General features: G+C 43.6%; 1 protein-coding gene across 4 annotated transcripts in view; it reads right to left on the bottom strand.

Moving 5' to 3' along the window:
• arid1ab (AT rich interactive domain 1Ab (SWI-like)) overlaps positions 1-16727 on the bottom strand; it is a 47887-nt gene extending 31160 nt beyond the window's left edge. For 2 of the 4 annotated variants that reach the window (XM_007894925.2, XM_007894927.2), the window contains exons 1-2: positions 16169-16727; positions 920-1135 (exon numbers count right to left, since the gene is read on the bottom strand). In XM_007894925.2, coding sequence (XP_007893116.2) covers positions 920-1135; positions 16169-16681 — 729 coding nt within the window. In that variant the 5' untranslated portion in view covers positions 16682-16727. The remainder of the gene's footprint in view (positions 1-919; positions 1136-16168) is intronic. The other 2 variants (XM_007894929.2, XM_007894930.2) reach the window with 1 other exon arrangement.
• Positions 16728-17005: the final 278 nt, after the last annotated feature.

Raw genomic sequence — 17005 nt, 5'->3', positions numbered from 1 at the left:
TGCTAAGCAGGAGGGCCTCAGTTTTGTCGATATTCAACTAGAGAAAGTTGGCTCTTATCAAAATGTGAGGGAAACAAATGAGTTTGATGCCACTCAAAGCTTTTGCCCTCAGTCACAGACTTCCTGCTGTGAAGCTTCAAGCACCACGTGGTGCTACAGTAGGCGCAGACCTCAAGATCGTATGGTGGGCATGACACAATACACATATTCAAAATCATAAAATGCCTTCATTGTCATTTTAAAATGCTGCATTTAGGAGACAGTTTTTGGAGGTGTTACTGTTAGCTCATAGGAAATAGATGAAATAGCAAGACCAGTAACTTTACTCCCTCATCTTAGTAATGCCATCTCCGGGCACATGCAGCTGTGCAGAACCAATGAAACTCAGTCTAGTCACGTGGAGTGATAGAAGTGGTTCCAGGACATGTGGAGTGACAGAAGAACGTTGCAAACTTGGAATGCCCACTGCATTTGGTTTTGGCAGACACGATTCAACCAGCGTGAATAGCTTCAGTCTGTAACCAATCCAAATGCAGACCTATGCAACACTTCTTGTGGGCAATGTCAGGGTGTATTGCATTAATTCACCTATTTACCATTACATTCCCTCTTTACTTGGTTTCTAATTCTTTCAAGTGATAAAAGGTCTTTATTTTAATATGGGTGAATAACCCATATTCCAATTGAATGCAAGCACAGGGACATCACAAAATAGAACCTAAAGATCGGCTTCTTTCAGGTCACACGCTTGATTATCTAATGCGCATGTGTTGTTGTCGTCAGTGTTCTCAAGCTCCCCCAAACTGAAAAATAAAGGACCTGCTCTTCAGTAACTTCCAGAGTTTAACACCAACCAGACTTTAGGGAAATTTATAAAATGAGCATCCTGGCTATGCTGGCTCTGCCTTTGCCACCGTACCTGTTGTGGGTACTGCATCCCGCCACTCATGGTGCCTTGGGTCCTGCCCTGCGCACCCACAGGATAGCGCTGAGACATTGGAGGTCCATACGGTTGTCCTGGGTAAGGTCCGCTCTGCTGCGGTGGTGCCTGCTGAGGCTGCTGTGCATATGGATTATTATTGCCACCATACGGCTGAGGTCTTTTCATCCCCATGTGGTCCATAGGACTAGTCGGCTGCGGAAAACAAACCTGCGATTAGTTACTCATATGAACATGGCATTGGATTACCTGCTGACATCGCTTAGTGGAACTAGATTAGAGGTTAGTTACTGGGCCCTACATATTGAGAATTAGGTTTAGCGAATTAAACAACAATTTGCACAGCTACTTTTGTGTAAGATAACATAAATGTAGCCAAATACTGCCCCAGTAGTTCAAATCTGAACCATTCTAGCCTTCAGGCACCCCATAAAGGATAAGATGCCAGAAAGACAACAGCAGAAAGACCAGCACAGCAGTATGTAGCCCCTGAAGCAAAACACAGTACCCTCACAACAAGGCTCCATTGTAGTAATTCACAGCAGCCAATCTAGTTTTTTTTAAAATGCGCAGAGAAACTTAGGGATGTGCAGAACTGATAGATTGTCCCAGTCTGCCCGGCCCATCCAGTCTCTCTCCATTACCCATAGCTCCCCGCCCCCACCTCCCCAACTCCATTCTCCAGCATCCACTAATCCAATTCCCTCCAGATAATGTCTGCACCGCCTGGGTACCTGGGCAAACCATTTATACAATACATGACACATAAAGAATATGAAAACAGTATATTCACCTTCCCCATTCTGCCACGACCACTTGACCAGATCACCAGAACTGGAGAGATTGCAGTTGGTGTCTGAATGAAAGTGTCGGCCTGTCAGGTTGACATTACAATCCTGCCCATACACAGGGCAGTAACCTGAAATCATAACTAATTTCCTGGGACACCAGTTGGAGAGCTGTCCCCAGCATCGCGTGCATCGGAAATTACGTTAAATCTGCAGAGAATTATTCAGTTGTCCAAGACGTTGAGTGACGACTTAAAATTAGTTTTCTTCCAAAAATGTTTTCATTAATAAAAACAATTTTGCATAAAGCTATTTTGCCCACGTCCAAAATACTTCACTATAAGATTTGATATACAACGCAAGCACGCAGAAGCATTAAAATACAACTAATTTATTAAGCAACTTCAGAACTGTCAGAGGTGCCACGTTAAAAACACGAATACTGGACTTTTATCCATTCATATCTAGCGCTAAACACCCCTCTCCATGTGGAATACTGCGCCTCTCCAGTCCAGTGGCCTCTGGCTGCCATTTTGTGTGTCTCGGCAGCCATTTTACACTTTTCGGTACTGCAGACCATATCGCAGCACCTCTTCTTCTGGAAAGACACCGTCTTCCCAATAAATGCCTACAATGAAACACTCTCTTACCTCTGACATATTACACTAGGCTTACAGCTACTTACATAGCAGAATCGAATGGAGCCAGGGCTTCTGTTCAGTGCAATCACTGCTCTATTATGTATTAACCATCTGGCCAGTTAGTCTCCACATCTTCTCTAGAAAAGGTTTTATGGGCTAGTACTGTAAACGGCAGCAGGAGGGCTGCCAATTCAGTTGACTGAAAACCTGTTGCACTAATATAGTTAACTACAAATAGCAAATCCACACCAATGTGGTGTTGACCAGAGCAGGATTACAGCTCTGCAGTGCGAGTACAAGGATCAGCATTGGATGGTGCGGAATCACAGGATATAGTTATTTTATCATAAACATTACGTGTGAATTGTCAAAATACATGGGACATGTTCTCAAAATAAAGAATATGAAGAATTGTTAACTATACATTTCTAAATTGAACAGCTTAATAACTCAGCTTTACAGGCTTTGCTCAGAGATAGTTCTGATGCAAAACAATTCTCCGGCCACGATTGCAGAGAACAAACACCCTGAATGGCCTCCATGGCCATTATCTTTGGGGTGGCCATAGTCATTGCGTCCAGTTATTTTCTCCAGATTCATACTTAAGATTTTGGTTAGCAGGATGTAGACTTTAATAAAACTATTGTAAACCAGATTTTTTTAGCTTTGGCTAACTGTGTTTTTAAACATAAATGTGAGACATGTTGCAGCACTCCTGCCTGCTAATCAGTGATGCTGCTGGAGTGTATAAGTGAACACCCGGGATGCCCCATAATCATATGCCAATACTCGAGGTTAAACTAATCTAAGAAGAATGAATATTTCACAAGTCACCAGAGAACTGTTCTCACCCATGAAACTGTACAAAACATAACTTGTATTACACAGAAAAATCTCATGGCTTGTATTTTAACTGTTCTCTTATAATCTCCTGCGGTGTTAACAGAAAGAACTCCCAGTGAGTTATAATTCTGTCTTGTTCTGGACTTGGATCAAGGTGTTTAATATTTCTCCCACTCTAATGTTGTACAGTTACAGGCAAAATCCCCACTGTACCATTCTGTGGTATGGAGATCTGAAGATCTCTAATCCATCTTCCATCCCAACTCACAGTAGGTACCATTCTGAGCAAGATAACCTACCCTCAAATGCTTGGTGGCTGCCACAGACCTCACTGCACCAAATGCTATCCCAGTGCACAGGTTTATAGCTAGTTAACTGAGGCTGGCGGTCAACAGTGTTTGCTAGTCACTGTAGATACCAGAAAGTTTTACATGACTGAAGCAGAAGTAACTTCAAGTCAAGTGGAAACTTAAATCCTCCGAGTTTAAAATCAGCCTCTTAAGTCACCTTTACCCTCCAATGGATTAACCAGCTGCCTTTCCCCTGGAGAGAGGATTAAAGAGACACCGTTATATCATGGATGCAACATGCATTAAACGACACATCCACTTCTGCAAATCGAACAAGATTTTCAGGAGTTTAGTTAGAAACTCATCATGCCATAAAGTGCCCCAGTGAAGCTTTCATGTCCCATTTACTGTACCTCGTGCCCTGCCGAGTTTCACTGTGGGAAGGAACGCTAGAGCACTATTTATAAATCATTTTCAATTGAAGGCACTCTGCCTAAAAACTAAAACCTCGCAGCTGTGCACTGTTTGAATTTTTGCCAAGTAAATTTTTCATCAGTCTTGGCAATGAATGAATGACACTCAGAGTGAAAGGCAGGAGGGTTTGTGATGGTGTGACGTCAAGGTGGGGGTGGGGAGGCAGTGCACGCTGACTCCAAGTGCATTCTCAGGTTTGCTCTTTTCCTGCATCAAGCTGCTGTCTTGTCTGTCTGATGAATAAGAGCAGGAAACCCTCTCTCCATTACTCCTGGCTCTTCCCATTCTGCAGCACATGGCTAATCTGCATACATGAAGTCCATGCCACTCCCTGTCTGAAAGGTTAGCTTGGAATCCTCCACTTCGGGGGCTGTCTGCCTGGGAGGCCTTGGATTCCTGCCCAATATTCGATAGTGACAAGCCAACAGATGGGTCGGGGCTGCTACTAAACAAGGATTGTCATGTGACTTGCCACATGGCATAGGAAGCCAGACCATTTGTTAAGACACCAGTTTCCTACTCAAATCAGGACCGAATGCTATCCCAGTGCTAAACAGGTCCACGTGGAGATAGAACACCAACCAGAAGTCACTACCGGAGCACCACAGCCTGGTACCATTCAGGTATATACAGGGCACAACTGCTGTCAGAATACATATGTAGTTTTAGTCATGATCCGAATAGCCATCTGAATAATAAAATCAAACAGACAAACTGTATTAAGCAATAAACATATTGAGATGGGGTACTACACAACAGACCGGAGAATCCTCACACATTACAGAACAGCTTTCAGTCCAACCCATTGAACTCAGTACAAGACATGGTCCAAGAGTAACTGCAGATTTAAAGCTATAACCAACAATCAAACCATCTCTGTTGACTGTCAATACCCAGTATTTTTGCAATATGTTTATTTCCAAGGAGATCAGTCACTCTTATAATGCTCAAGTCAACCAAATCTGCAGTCCCTGCGTACAATGTACTGCGAAAACAATCTGTTCCCTTAGCTACAGACCACTGACACGCATTGGGACCCATCAGAAAAGGCCAGAGACACAAACATGACTGGGACCAAACAATATCTGCTAACAATCACTCGAAAGGGGTCGTACCACTGGCAAATCCAGTATGTTAGGAACATCAGGCCTTTTTCTTTCTAAAAGAAATTATCAGGCCATATACAATACTTCAGTTTGACAAAGCTTTCAAAATATTTACCTACTACCCATTATCATTCTCTGCCCCTCACTCTGCCCAATAAGATACACCACCTATTCATCACTACCAACAGCCAGCTTGATGGCTGCTCTGCACTGAAAGGTACTGACTGACTCGCAGCTACTTGTCTATCCCCCAGATCAAACAGATAAACTGTATTAAGCAATAAACATTGAGATGGAATACTACATAACAGACCGGAGAATCCTCACACATTACAGAACAGCTTTCAGTCCAACCCATTGAACTCAGTACAAGACATGGTCCAAGAGTAACTGCAGGTTTAAAGCTATAACCAACAATCAAGTCATCTCCAAAATCCACTACCCAGCAGCTGAACACTAACCTGCCCTGCAATGTCCCCGAGGAGCAGAGGCAGTAGGAGAGAAAGGTCAGGAAATGTGCGACTTCCCCCACCCCGGATTACAGGTCCCTCAAGCAGCATCACTGCAAATATATCCCAAAGCCTGAGGCAGAACACACTGCTCCAGTTTTCATTTTAAAAATTATTAGGCAGAAATAAGCCTTTACTCTGTGGCAAAACCTATTCCTCATTTGTATCCACCCTATCAACAAGATTCCACAAACCACAGCCCGACATCCAGACAACTAAGAAACCTCAGATACTTTAATATCCCCAAGTTGGAGTTCCACCCATATTCGAATACAGAATCTGTAGACACCACCAGAATCAAGCCCCAGTACTGCTTTCGGAAGATAAACCTCACATCATTGATTAATTTCTGACACATGCGATCTCAACACTCAACACTCAGATTCCAAACACCTTTGTGATCAGCCTCACTTGCAGTTGCAATGGTTAAAAGAGATGAAAAAAAACATCTTTACCATGAGCACACCTAGGAGAAGACAGGGAGGGTGTCACAATCCCAGACAACAGATTGCTGGATATAATATGTGAGATTCGCAAACTGGATTCCTTGAATCTTTCAGTTTGATTCATGATTATCAGATTTAACAAAGCACCGATTTTCAAATTCCAAATGCCACCATCTGATAAAGGTGCATTGTCAAAAATGCCATCAAAAGTCAGCGTTTTGTGTTTATCTGAAAATCACAAATAACAAAATTGAAATGGCAAACAATGTTATGGAATCAGGTGTGCACATCGCACAAATCAGATACCACTATCACCACTTCCTATTGTGTGTACAGCTTTAAAACTGTGGCACAAATAGGACGGGTTGTACTATTGAACTTCTCCCCACCTCCTCCAAACAACCAGATGGAGGAGCCAACAGTCTTTTGGCGAGTGGGATGAATACTGCACTTTAACAGTTTCCATTTTTACATTCAGTCAAGAATCAGAGATGTTATTTAAATGGAGACTGCAGAAAGAGACAGACACCATGCCTAAATACAGTAATTGGCAAATGCAGAACTCAAAGGTCATTGCCAAGTACCACTGCACATTGCAAAACTGCAATTCTACTGTACGACATAAAGAGTACAATTCTCTTATCTCCGACTAACTTGTAGCCAAGCACAAAGATTGCATGTGAACAGCAGAGTGGACACCATGGCAGGTTGGAATCTTCTTGCAAATGGAATCTGGGAACCAGATGTAAATGGCTAGGGCGATACACCCACTCTTCATCTTTCCAATCCCTCCCCGAAACTGAGACCAGCTCCTAACTAAACAAGATGCCATGATGCTCTGCAACGAAGGAGCATCCTCTCAATCAAACTGATTTTTCCTTGGTGGCTAAAGGCCCACCAATCCTGATTGTACTCACCTTTACACTGGGTCAGAATGGAATTCAACGGTTTCTAATTATGTTAAAAGAATGGAAATGGTGCTCCTGCAAGCAGACACGGGTTACAAACTGCCTGATATATCCGACACTCATCACTGCTGGATTGTCACATTATTTTCATTATCTGTTCCCCCCGCCTCCGAATCCAAACACACAAACAACCTTAACCATCATATAATTCCACAGGGATACACATTTGCAAAAACCTCAGTAGCAGTCCACCACATGCATGAGTGCTACCACCACTTAGCCTTCTGCCAGGAATAACAGATAACACAGTAACACATGCAGCCAGAAAGTAGAAAGCACATGCTGAAGCTGAGGTTCCGGATCCTGTCTCCACCACTGCAATACCAGACACATTGATGAGCAATTCATTTTTAAATATTAATGCTAACTTGTTACCAAGTCCCATTGATGTTTAGCGTGCAATATGCCTGTGCAGTTCACCAAAACTGCTGTAACCTAAACAAATGAAACACTTAAATCTGTGAACAGTGAGAATGCTCACCGTAGCATAACTTTCAAACGTGGTTTAACATTAATGACAATGAGCAGGATTCCCAGCAATGTAAATGCTGGGAATTGCCTTTTGCTCAGTCACCTAGACATCCTGATGTCTAGTAACACAAGTAACATTATTTTAAACCAGTGAAGATTTTTTTTTAAACAGGGTATTTCTTCCTATTAAATTGGCCATGGTATTTTTTCCTGTGCTTTTTTACCCCTCCTAGGAGGTAATTGAGCACTCGTAGAATGTTGATTAGGAGATGGAATTTTTTTGGGGGGGAAAGAAAGAGGGAGAAGAATGGGGATAGAGTATCCCGAGAATGGAATTGACAGCCTCTTTCCTTTCTGAATCCCTCACTCAAGGTAGTCCACAATAGTTTGGGAGAATTTCATCAGATGGTTCTGTTGCATCAGCATTTTATTTCAAAAACATAGGATACAGAAAGTAGAAAGCTGTCTTCTTTCTTCAAATCACCAAAAATAACACGTAACTGGTTAGATAGCAAATCAAATTCAAGTATCAGAAAATGTATTCCTAATCCCAACAACTATGCTGAATGCAAAACAATTGTTGCAGTGACCCAGGGAGTTTTACTACTGGCTCCAAGGAGAGTTAATAAGAACAGGAATATTAAACCGTACAAAGAGCGACCTGGAGAGTGGATAACATTGGCTCACATGGAGAAAACCCACCACTTTATTGGCAAAATAGTCCAATTCTTCTGCTGTGACATTTTAGAATTCTACAATCATTGCTTCTCATATCTGAAATACAGACCATTCAGGACTTATGAAAAATGCCTTTACATGAAGCTGTATAACTTCAAAGCTTGAACATTCATTAGTGTCTTGACATTGAGACAAACAGAGCAGAAACACCAGGTTCAGAAGCATGATAAGCTAGTCAGCTTGTCCTGACATTTTATTAGATCACAGGACATTGTTTAATCCCATTTTAACCTCCTTGGGGGAAGGGAAAGAGAACAAACGGGGTCTGCTCGGGGGCTAAGCTGAATTATATAGTGCCTTTCACTTCAGGCGGACATCCCAAAACGCCATCAAGGTGACATGCTTGGCAACAGAATGTCAGAATTGAATTTATCCTCTGTGGCAGTCTCAGTAGTCCTATTCCTGAGCTTGGTGAGTTCACAGTACTCCAGCACTGCTGATGGTAGTCCAGCCAATTTTTGCAAAATCAAAAGGAAAGCAGTTCTCATTGCACCTTCCATCAGAAAGGCCAATGACCAAAGTACAAAACAGTACTTTAACCTACTTAAACAATAGGTAAAATTAGCTGAGTAGACAACATACCGCCCGAGATAAGATTCCTGCCACTTTCAAATTCAAAGATATGAATTAATCAATTATCTCATTGCTGTGAGAAGGGCGTTGCTTAGATCCATTAATTCTTTGGATCCTTTACAAGTCACTATACTTCAAAGTAATTCACACTGGGAAGCTCGTTGAGATATTATACCAAGATAAGATATTGTACCAGATGGAAGAATTATCCAATTAATATCTCATTAACGTAGGTAATAAGAACAATAACTGCTCAACCAGCTCGCTTGCCATTGCTTGGAAGCGCATTCGGAAGTCACAAATTAGTCAATCTGGGACAAACCTTTGTTATTTAATTATTTTTCTAAGATATTAATTTTCAATCACTATAATCAGCAAGACTCCTTTGACTCTGCATGGTTTGATCCATAAAGTGTAGCTAGCTGGCTATGGTCTTTGGGACTAGATCTTGTGGAAAACACACATTGTCGATCTACAGAGATGACCCTCTCCTGACAGACAGGCAGGTTAACAGCATAACAGGACCTCACCAGTTCTCTGTATTGTCCATAACAATGCATTGCTGTATCACTGTCATGAGCAACAGTAGAGATAGGTAAACAAAAAAAACATTGAGATGAAACGTTCAGATAGGCAGCCTGAGAACTTTGGTATCTCAGTTTCCACAACAATTTTCCCAACCAATTATAGCTCCAAGTTCAGAGCAACAAATTCCCATTTCAGTGCAGTGATCGGGTACAGATGAGTGCACATATGCAGTTTTCCAGAAGAACTTTATTTTTTATAAAGATATCAGCCTGGCTTAGTTTGTAGCACTCTCATCTCAAAGTCAGAAGTTTGTTATGAAGTTTCAACCCGCTTATCAGGACTTTGTTCTCGCAGTCTAGGCTAACATTTCAATGCATGCTAGAAAAGCAGCATCGGTGTCAATGCAATGAGATGTTAAACCAAGGTCCCGTCTGCCTGTTTGCATGGATGTTAAAGAACCCACTGCACTAATTGAAAAGAGGAGGGAAAAAAAAAGCTGGTGCCCTGGTCAACAATCAGATAAATAAAATTGGTCACTCGTTTCACGGCTATTTATGGGGCAATGTTGTCCACAAATTGGCTGGCATATTCGCCTACACAACAGTTACCACAATTTACAATAAGTCCTATTAAGTGCTTTGAGTTGGCCTTTCAGCATGAAAGGTACTATACCAAAAGCAAGTATCATCATAAACAGCAGGTACCAAGAACAAAATGTTACCAACGTGTCATATAAAGAACATCTCAAAAAGCATAACAAATGTAGTGAACACCAAATAGAGAAGTAAACAATGTTGACCAAAGGCAGAGTCAAAGAGAGATGTTTAAGGAGGGTTTGGAAATATACTGCTCATTAAACTGAAGCCAACAATCCTTCAATAAGGAAACTGTCTGATTCCGACTACGAAACCCACTGCGAGCTACACTCTTGTTAAGAATCTTCCTGACCAGGTCCAGCCTGTAACTGACTCTTAGATATCCATTATCATCTATACAACGCATTACACGATTAAACTCCTTTGCATCATTGAAGCATGACACTTATCCCAAACCACTGGAAAAAAGTTGCAGCAATGCTTTTCGAATACTGTAAGGATTGAACTCCAGAGCCTTGCTAACTTACTGTAAACATTGACTCCTCACAATCAGATCAACAAACAAATGCTAGGACGCACAAGTCTTTATATTTTCATGTGCGAGTTCACCCGTGCCTGAACACTGCAGTGGAACTTTCACACAGAGAGCAACAACATTGCATGGGTCAGACATTTCACTCGGGTGAAAGCCAACGGATGTACATGGAACACTTAAAAATTAACAAGTATCAGTATGAAGAAAGCAGAAAAATGACTGCAGAGAATAGACAAATGACTGACCCAAGACTAGCAGTTCAACACCTTCCAATTCTGGAACAGTAAACCCAGCACAATCGCAGTTGAACCTTGCAATAATATGTGGTGAACCCCAACAGCTCAATCCTGTAAGACAAAACCTGGGAATTTCATCTAATTCCTTGTGAAGTTCCATCCTGCAACTAAAACTAGGCAAGAGCCAATGTATAAGAGGGACCTGGCCTAAAGTTTATGCGGGTCCTCATTCAATTTACACTGGGACTGGTCAGTGATTCAGCCCCACAAGTTTCAACTCTCACCTGTGAGGTTGCAATGACAGTAAGGAGAGAAGGCAAAAAAAGTTGGCAATTTGATACAGATAATACCACAACTACTTTTTATTTAAAAAAAACTTATTTTAATAGTTGCATTTGATATTGGTTTGATAGGTCTCAAAGCTCATCACAGAATACTGTAAAGTGAATTGACAATATTTTGCGGTCGAAACGCAGAAGCCAACTGCGTGCAGCAGTGCCCCACAAACAGTCGTGGATTGAGTGACCAAATTATTATTATTCATTTTTTTAAGGGATTATTAGTTCCGGAAAGCAATCCGCCAATCAACTAACAGCCATGTTCCTATTTACTGCTAGGTAAATAGAGGCGTGTGGAGTAAGGAAACTTGCCCAAGGTTTCACCCTGCACGGAATCGAACCCAGGTCCTCTCACTTGCCAGGGGAGTGCTCTAACCACTACGCTACAGGATTCCACACAAAAATTGTATTAAACACATCTCAAATTTTACAAGGAATTGCTGCCAAATGTGATGACTATATTTATGGGTAAATGTGGCAGCCATTTTGCACATAGAAAGGTCTCCCAGTAATAATATGATTGACCGAGTTATTTAGGGGTCTGGCGGCCTTTTCTTTTTGATTCATTTCATGGAATATTTAACATTTGTCTGAACAAGCAAACTGAACCTCAGTTTAACGTCATATTCAAATGATGTCACTTATGACAATGCAGAACTTCCTCAGTACCGGAAAATTGGGGCTTGATCCCACAACTTTCTGGCAAAAGGTGAGAGTTCTACCAACTGAGCCAGGGATACTCCTTTTTACAGATCTATCAAACGAGCCAGAATAAAATTTATGGCAGAATTCTTTCCCACACTTAGCTGCGTGAGCCCATCACTCCATCCTCATTGAATTTCACTGGCAGAATTGAATTCAAGAATCTGCCTCACCACGTTTCTGCAATTCCATTGCCCTGGCCATTACCTCCACTCAGCAAACGCCCATCCTCTCTGCTTCATAACCAGTGAGCAAACCAGAGGAGCACTCCTACTGCATCACAAGAACATTTCCATGAGGTGAACGAGATGCAGTAGTTTGAATTTGTGGGCAATCACCCAGGAAATCAAAGCTGAATTCAAATCAGAATTCTAGGGACCACTATGCCTTGCAGGAACCCCCTGGTTACCTCTGCTGTGTAGACAAGTTTCACTAGAATGTCTTGTTTTGTACCAGGTCATCAATACACTGCCAGAGAGTAAATGAAAGATCACTTGCCAAATATTCTAGAATTTGAGAAGAAATTATTTTATACATAGGCTACTTTGATGGACGATTCTGAAGTTTACAGCCCTTGCTTTATTTCAATATTTCAGCCTTCACCCTCTTATTTTTCTTTTATTTGAGGCCCTATTCTTCCAGAGGCAGAAGATGCCACATTTGCTGATTGGAGCGGAAAAGATTCAAACCCCGAGTGGATTCTGCAATACCAGGTAGCATGGGAAAATACTAGCATTGATAACGGGATTTTCAATCCTGCCATCTGCTTCCAGTCCAGTTACATTCACATTTACCCTGAGTTGCTCCTGCACATTAAGTGGTTGAGATCTGAACTTCAAGTTACATTCCACATTGCACTGACTGGCAAGCTTTGCTCTGCTTCACATCTAACAGGAATCTAGTGGAAAGAATCCTAGCTCCAGTGACAGGCCTTCCGTGCCCCTCCAAGTCCACGTTGGTTGGTCTGTCATCAGCAATGCCTTGGGAGTACTGCAAACCCACTTGGCTGTCACAGGAGACTTACTTGATTCTGACATTCAGTTGCTAAGCACATCACCTTGTAGCCAGTTCAGCCCCAAGAAGACCCGGCTTACCTTCCCTCCAAAGAGAATAGTCAGCACTTCACAGAACATTGAGTCTAATCTATGTAACGCACAACATTTTTTTACCAAGAGGGGGTTGGGATTGTCTGGAGCCCCAAAAATGTCTTTATATTTACAAAAACTAGTACTCTTCTTCAGATCAAATTGTCATCCAAGAGATTTAAAAACATCACATCTCCAGACCTGCTCTGATTTCCATTGGCCAAAATGATTGGACTGCTTCCTCACTGGCTAATGAATCACAGAAATCCTTTCACAAATCTGACTGGTACAACTTTGCCTCCTTTGCTTTGCCCCAAATACGCAATATTACTCTGACCAAGAACCAAACAGATTAATGCAATCTAATACAAAGAGGACCTTTTTAATTCAATACCGCTTTCTAGATTTCTTTAAATATTAAAGTGAAGTTTGGTGGTTATTACCAGTGTGATGCACAATTCTAAAACTTCAAACACTCCTGGAAAACAGAATGTGAACAAAATGGCTAACCAAAGGAACCATTCAACTCTGGGTAACATTAAAAATCACTTCTTGAGACAATGATCAGAAATAAAAATAAAATTACACAATCAGTCTCATTGTCTGAGGAGGGAAGTAGAGATCAGTGGATTCATGAGATAAGAGGAAAATGAAGATTCAAAACAACTGCCTCCTTCTTCAGAGGATGAAAGCTAAGAAATGGATAAATAAGAGGAATAGAATTGAACATCCTTCAAAGTCTGTCCGCACATAAATGTCCCTCACAATTCCTCATCTATTCCACATTCACATTACCCTCATTTTCAAAAAGACAAAACAGAAGGTCTCATCAACACTCCCATCATTCTCCTACAGCTGAAGAATGGAAGGTCCTTTCCTCACGATTCCCTTACCCAATTATACATTTCGAGCTTTCACAGTAGAGAGTAGGATCCAAAATTTAGGGAGAATTGCTGCTCTAATTTTGTGGAGACCAACCACAATTCTGTCAAACTCTAATAGTTTTCACATCTCCTCTGCAGTTACTTGCTATGAGCCAAGAAAGGAGTTGGAGCTATCCCCTCTAGGTCAAAGCTATCCACTTGAATAAAGTACTAGAGGGTATCCAGCAACCATGCAACTGTACTAATATACAAATCAGGACAAGGGAAAATTAAAGCATTAAAAATATTTTTTCCCAAAATTTCCAACATTCTCCAAAGAAAGGTACCTGCTGCATTCAGACAGTTTACTCAACTCTACCAATCAGCGATTCAAAACTAGCAGATCCTGGAACATCAACCACTGGAGACTGATCAATAATCAAGGTTCATTTTCAACTGCTAAGGTATGTCTGATACTGAACAGTGCCACAGTACATGGTAAACTAGCCTGTTTGCATTCCAGATACAATCTTCAAATCCTAGACCTACACATTACCTTTTTGTCCTCAGCAGTTTACATGGACTTAGAATTTATTTTCAGAAAAACCCTCACCTATCCCCTCTCCCCTCCCAGCATTACAATATTTTACTGTATTATTTTATTGCATTGGCGTCCACAAATCAGGACACTTTAATATGAATTATAACTTGAAACTATCTAGCTCTCTGTGCAAACAATAATTCCAGATTAAATAGTGAACCACCCATCCCCCCTCACAACTCAAGATGTAAAATTCCAAACAACTTCTGTACTGAAAACACACCTGTGAGCAGGATTTAAACACGCACAGGATAACTTAAGAATTCAATGATGCCAGAAATTAAGAATATGCTATTCTGAGGCAGCAAGATATCTGTAAAGTAACTCCAACAGTGCATTCAAATGTTACCTACTGTAACCAGTTAAGCACATCAGTGCTATCCTGTAGATATATACAATCATTCCAGCACTTTTAGGACGAAGTATCAAGAGCAAACTGTTTTCAGTGGAAGAATTCCATTAGAGATTCATGTAGGCAAATGTTTGATGTACTTTTACACCCATAATCTTTAACCTGCCATGAAATGGGTTCATGTTGGTGTGTTATTCGGCATGTATTTGGTCAAATTTAACCTGATCAAGGTCAGGGGTAAAGTAAAATCCTCATCAGCTTCCTCGCGCACACATAATAATCGGGGCACAGTGATACTGATATTGTTTGCACTGTCATCTCAATGCAGCCAGCTGCTCGGCACTTCAAGGTCAGAAGCGGATTGCATCGCAGCTCCCTGTTTTCCATACGAGCCTGAAACAATGCCCGTTACCTGTGTTTATTTCCCCCCCTCACCCTCCCATGTAACCAAAGCCATCTCCAAGTTTATGAGCTAATCAGGATTGTTGTGCCATTGCATCACAGGCAATTATAAATGGCCAGGAGCGGCGGAAGAGGAGCCAATCAGATTACACACAGCATGTCAACCTAAGACCAACTGTCTCCTGCCTTTGACAGAAGCATTTTACCTCCATAATTCAAATCCCAAACCAATGCAATCTGCACTTACTCAAATCACTGGCTGTGCATTGCCAGCCCGCTGCCTGCTCAAGGTTGCACCCAGTCAAAGCAGCGAAAAAAAAAGAAGAGAGGGATATGGGGGTAGGGGGGTAAGACACACGACCAACAAAATGCACAAAGACAGCCCTGCACAGCCCCCACACCCCCACCTCCATCAGCAAACACAGTGTTAAAACAACCAGGAACAAAAGCACAGGGCATTTACTGATCAGCCAAAAGCAAGTCGGGGTGGGAATGGTAACACAAAGAAGCAGCATCTCTCTCAATCTCTCTCTCTCTCAATCTCTCTCCCTCCCTCACGCACAGCTTCTGAATCGGTTTGCAAACATATGATGCATTAAAAAAAACATCCCTCGTTACAGGGAGAGAGAGAGGAGAAGAAGAAGAGAGAGAGAGAGAGAGGAGGAGGAGAGAAAAAAAAAATGCGTTTAATTCGACCACATTTTGTTTAAAAAAATTTTTTTTTAAAAAAAGGGGGGCAGGTTGCAAAGACGTTTCGGTTCGCTCGGTTTTAGGACAATGCAACTTACCCCCCGAAGCTGCCCCCCCGGGGGAGGAGGAGGAGGGGGGGTTGGGGGTTGGGGGGGTCCCGTGCACAATGCAGAGAGAGAGAGAGGGAGAGGCGGAGGAGAGGGCTTGAAACGGGTTTCAAGGGGGGGGAAGACTTTACATAATTCATACCCGGAGCGGTTCCTGCTCCTGCACGAAGCCGGCCATTTTAGAGCAGCTTCTTTGTGCTGCTGCTGCTGCTGCTGCAGACAGACAGCAGCCACAGAAGCCTTAGCCTTTCGTTAAGCGCGTGAACCAGGGCAAACCCGACCTCCCCCCTCCCCTCCACCACCACCCACCCACCCACCACCCAGTCAGTCAAACACTTATCATTACCTGTGTCCTGGTCAGGGTCTGCCCGGTGTTGCCCGGGCTCATGGGCGGGTGGTGGCTCTTTTGTTGCCCAGGCCAGGCCTGGACCGGGTACTGACTGCCCAGCTCGGCTCCCTTGGCCAACTCCTGGCCGCTGCTGTAGTCCTGCTGCTGCTGCTGGGCCTGGGCCTGGCTGTAGCCGCTGAAGGCCCTGGCGCCGCTCGGCGAGGTCAGGAGCTGGTTGAGGGTCGGGGTGGTGGAGGCGGGCGGCGGCGGTTGCTGCTGGAGCCCGGGCCCGGGAGTCTGCTGCTGCTGCTGCTGCTGCTGCCCCACGTAGCGCTGGAAAGTGGCGGCCGCCATGGCCTTGGGGCCGGCGGCGGCGGCCCGGGGCGAGCTCAGGCCGTAGCCCGGGTTGGGGTAGCCGCTGCGAGCGGCCGGGTAGGCGGCCGCGCTGTAGTTGTTGTACTGGCCCGAGAAGGCCTCGTGCGAGTTGGGCTGGAAGGTGTCGAGGCCGCCGGGCTGCAGCGCGGCCCCCATGCCGGGGCTTTGTTGTCCGCCATGTTGGTGGAACGGGCCTCTGTAGTGGTTGTAGCCGTAATTCGGCAGCGCGGCGGCGGCGGCGGCGCTAGGCCCGGGCCCGGGGCTCGCGTTCACCAGCGCCCCGGGATTCGAGGCCGAGCTGCCGCTGTTGGAATGATCGAAGCGCTGGTCGCCCAGGAGGCCCCGGCCCCCGGGCTCCTGCTCACCGCTCGCCCCGTTACTCTGCTCGACCCCGGCCTGAGCCTCCTCCCCGCCTCCGTCCTCCTCTCCGGGGCCCGGCGCCGCGCTCAGCCGGTGGTTGCTGAAGGTGTCCCTGGCAGC

Source organism: Callorhinchus milii, unplaced genomic scaffold, assembly GCF_018977255.1.
Source record: "Callorhinchus milii isolate IMCB2004 unplaced genomic scaffold, IMCB_Cmil_1.0 Scaffold10, whole genome shotgun sequence".
Taxonomy (NCBI): Eukaryota; Metazoa; Chordata; class Chondrichthyes; order Chimaeriformes; family Callorhinchidae; genus Callorhinchus; species Callorhinchus milii.
This window is presented reverse-complemented; position numbering and strand designations above follow the sequence as displayed.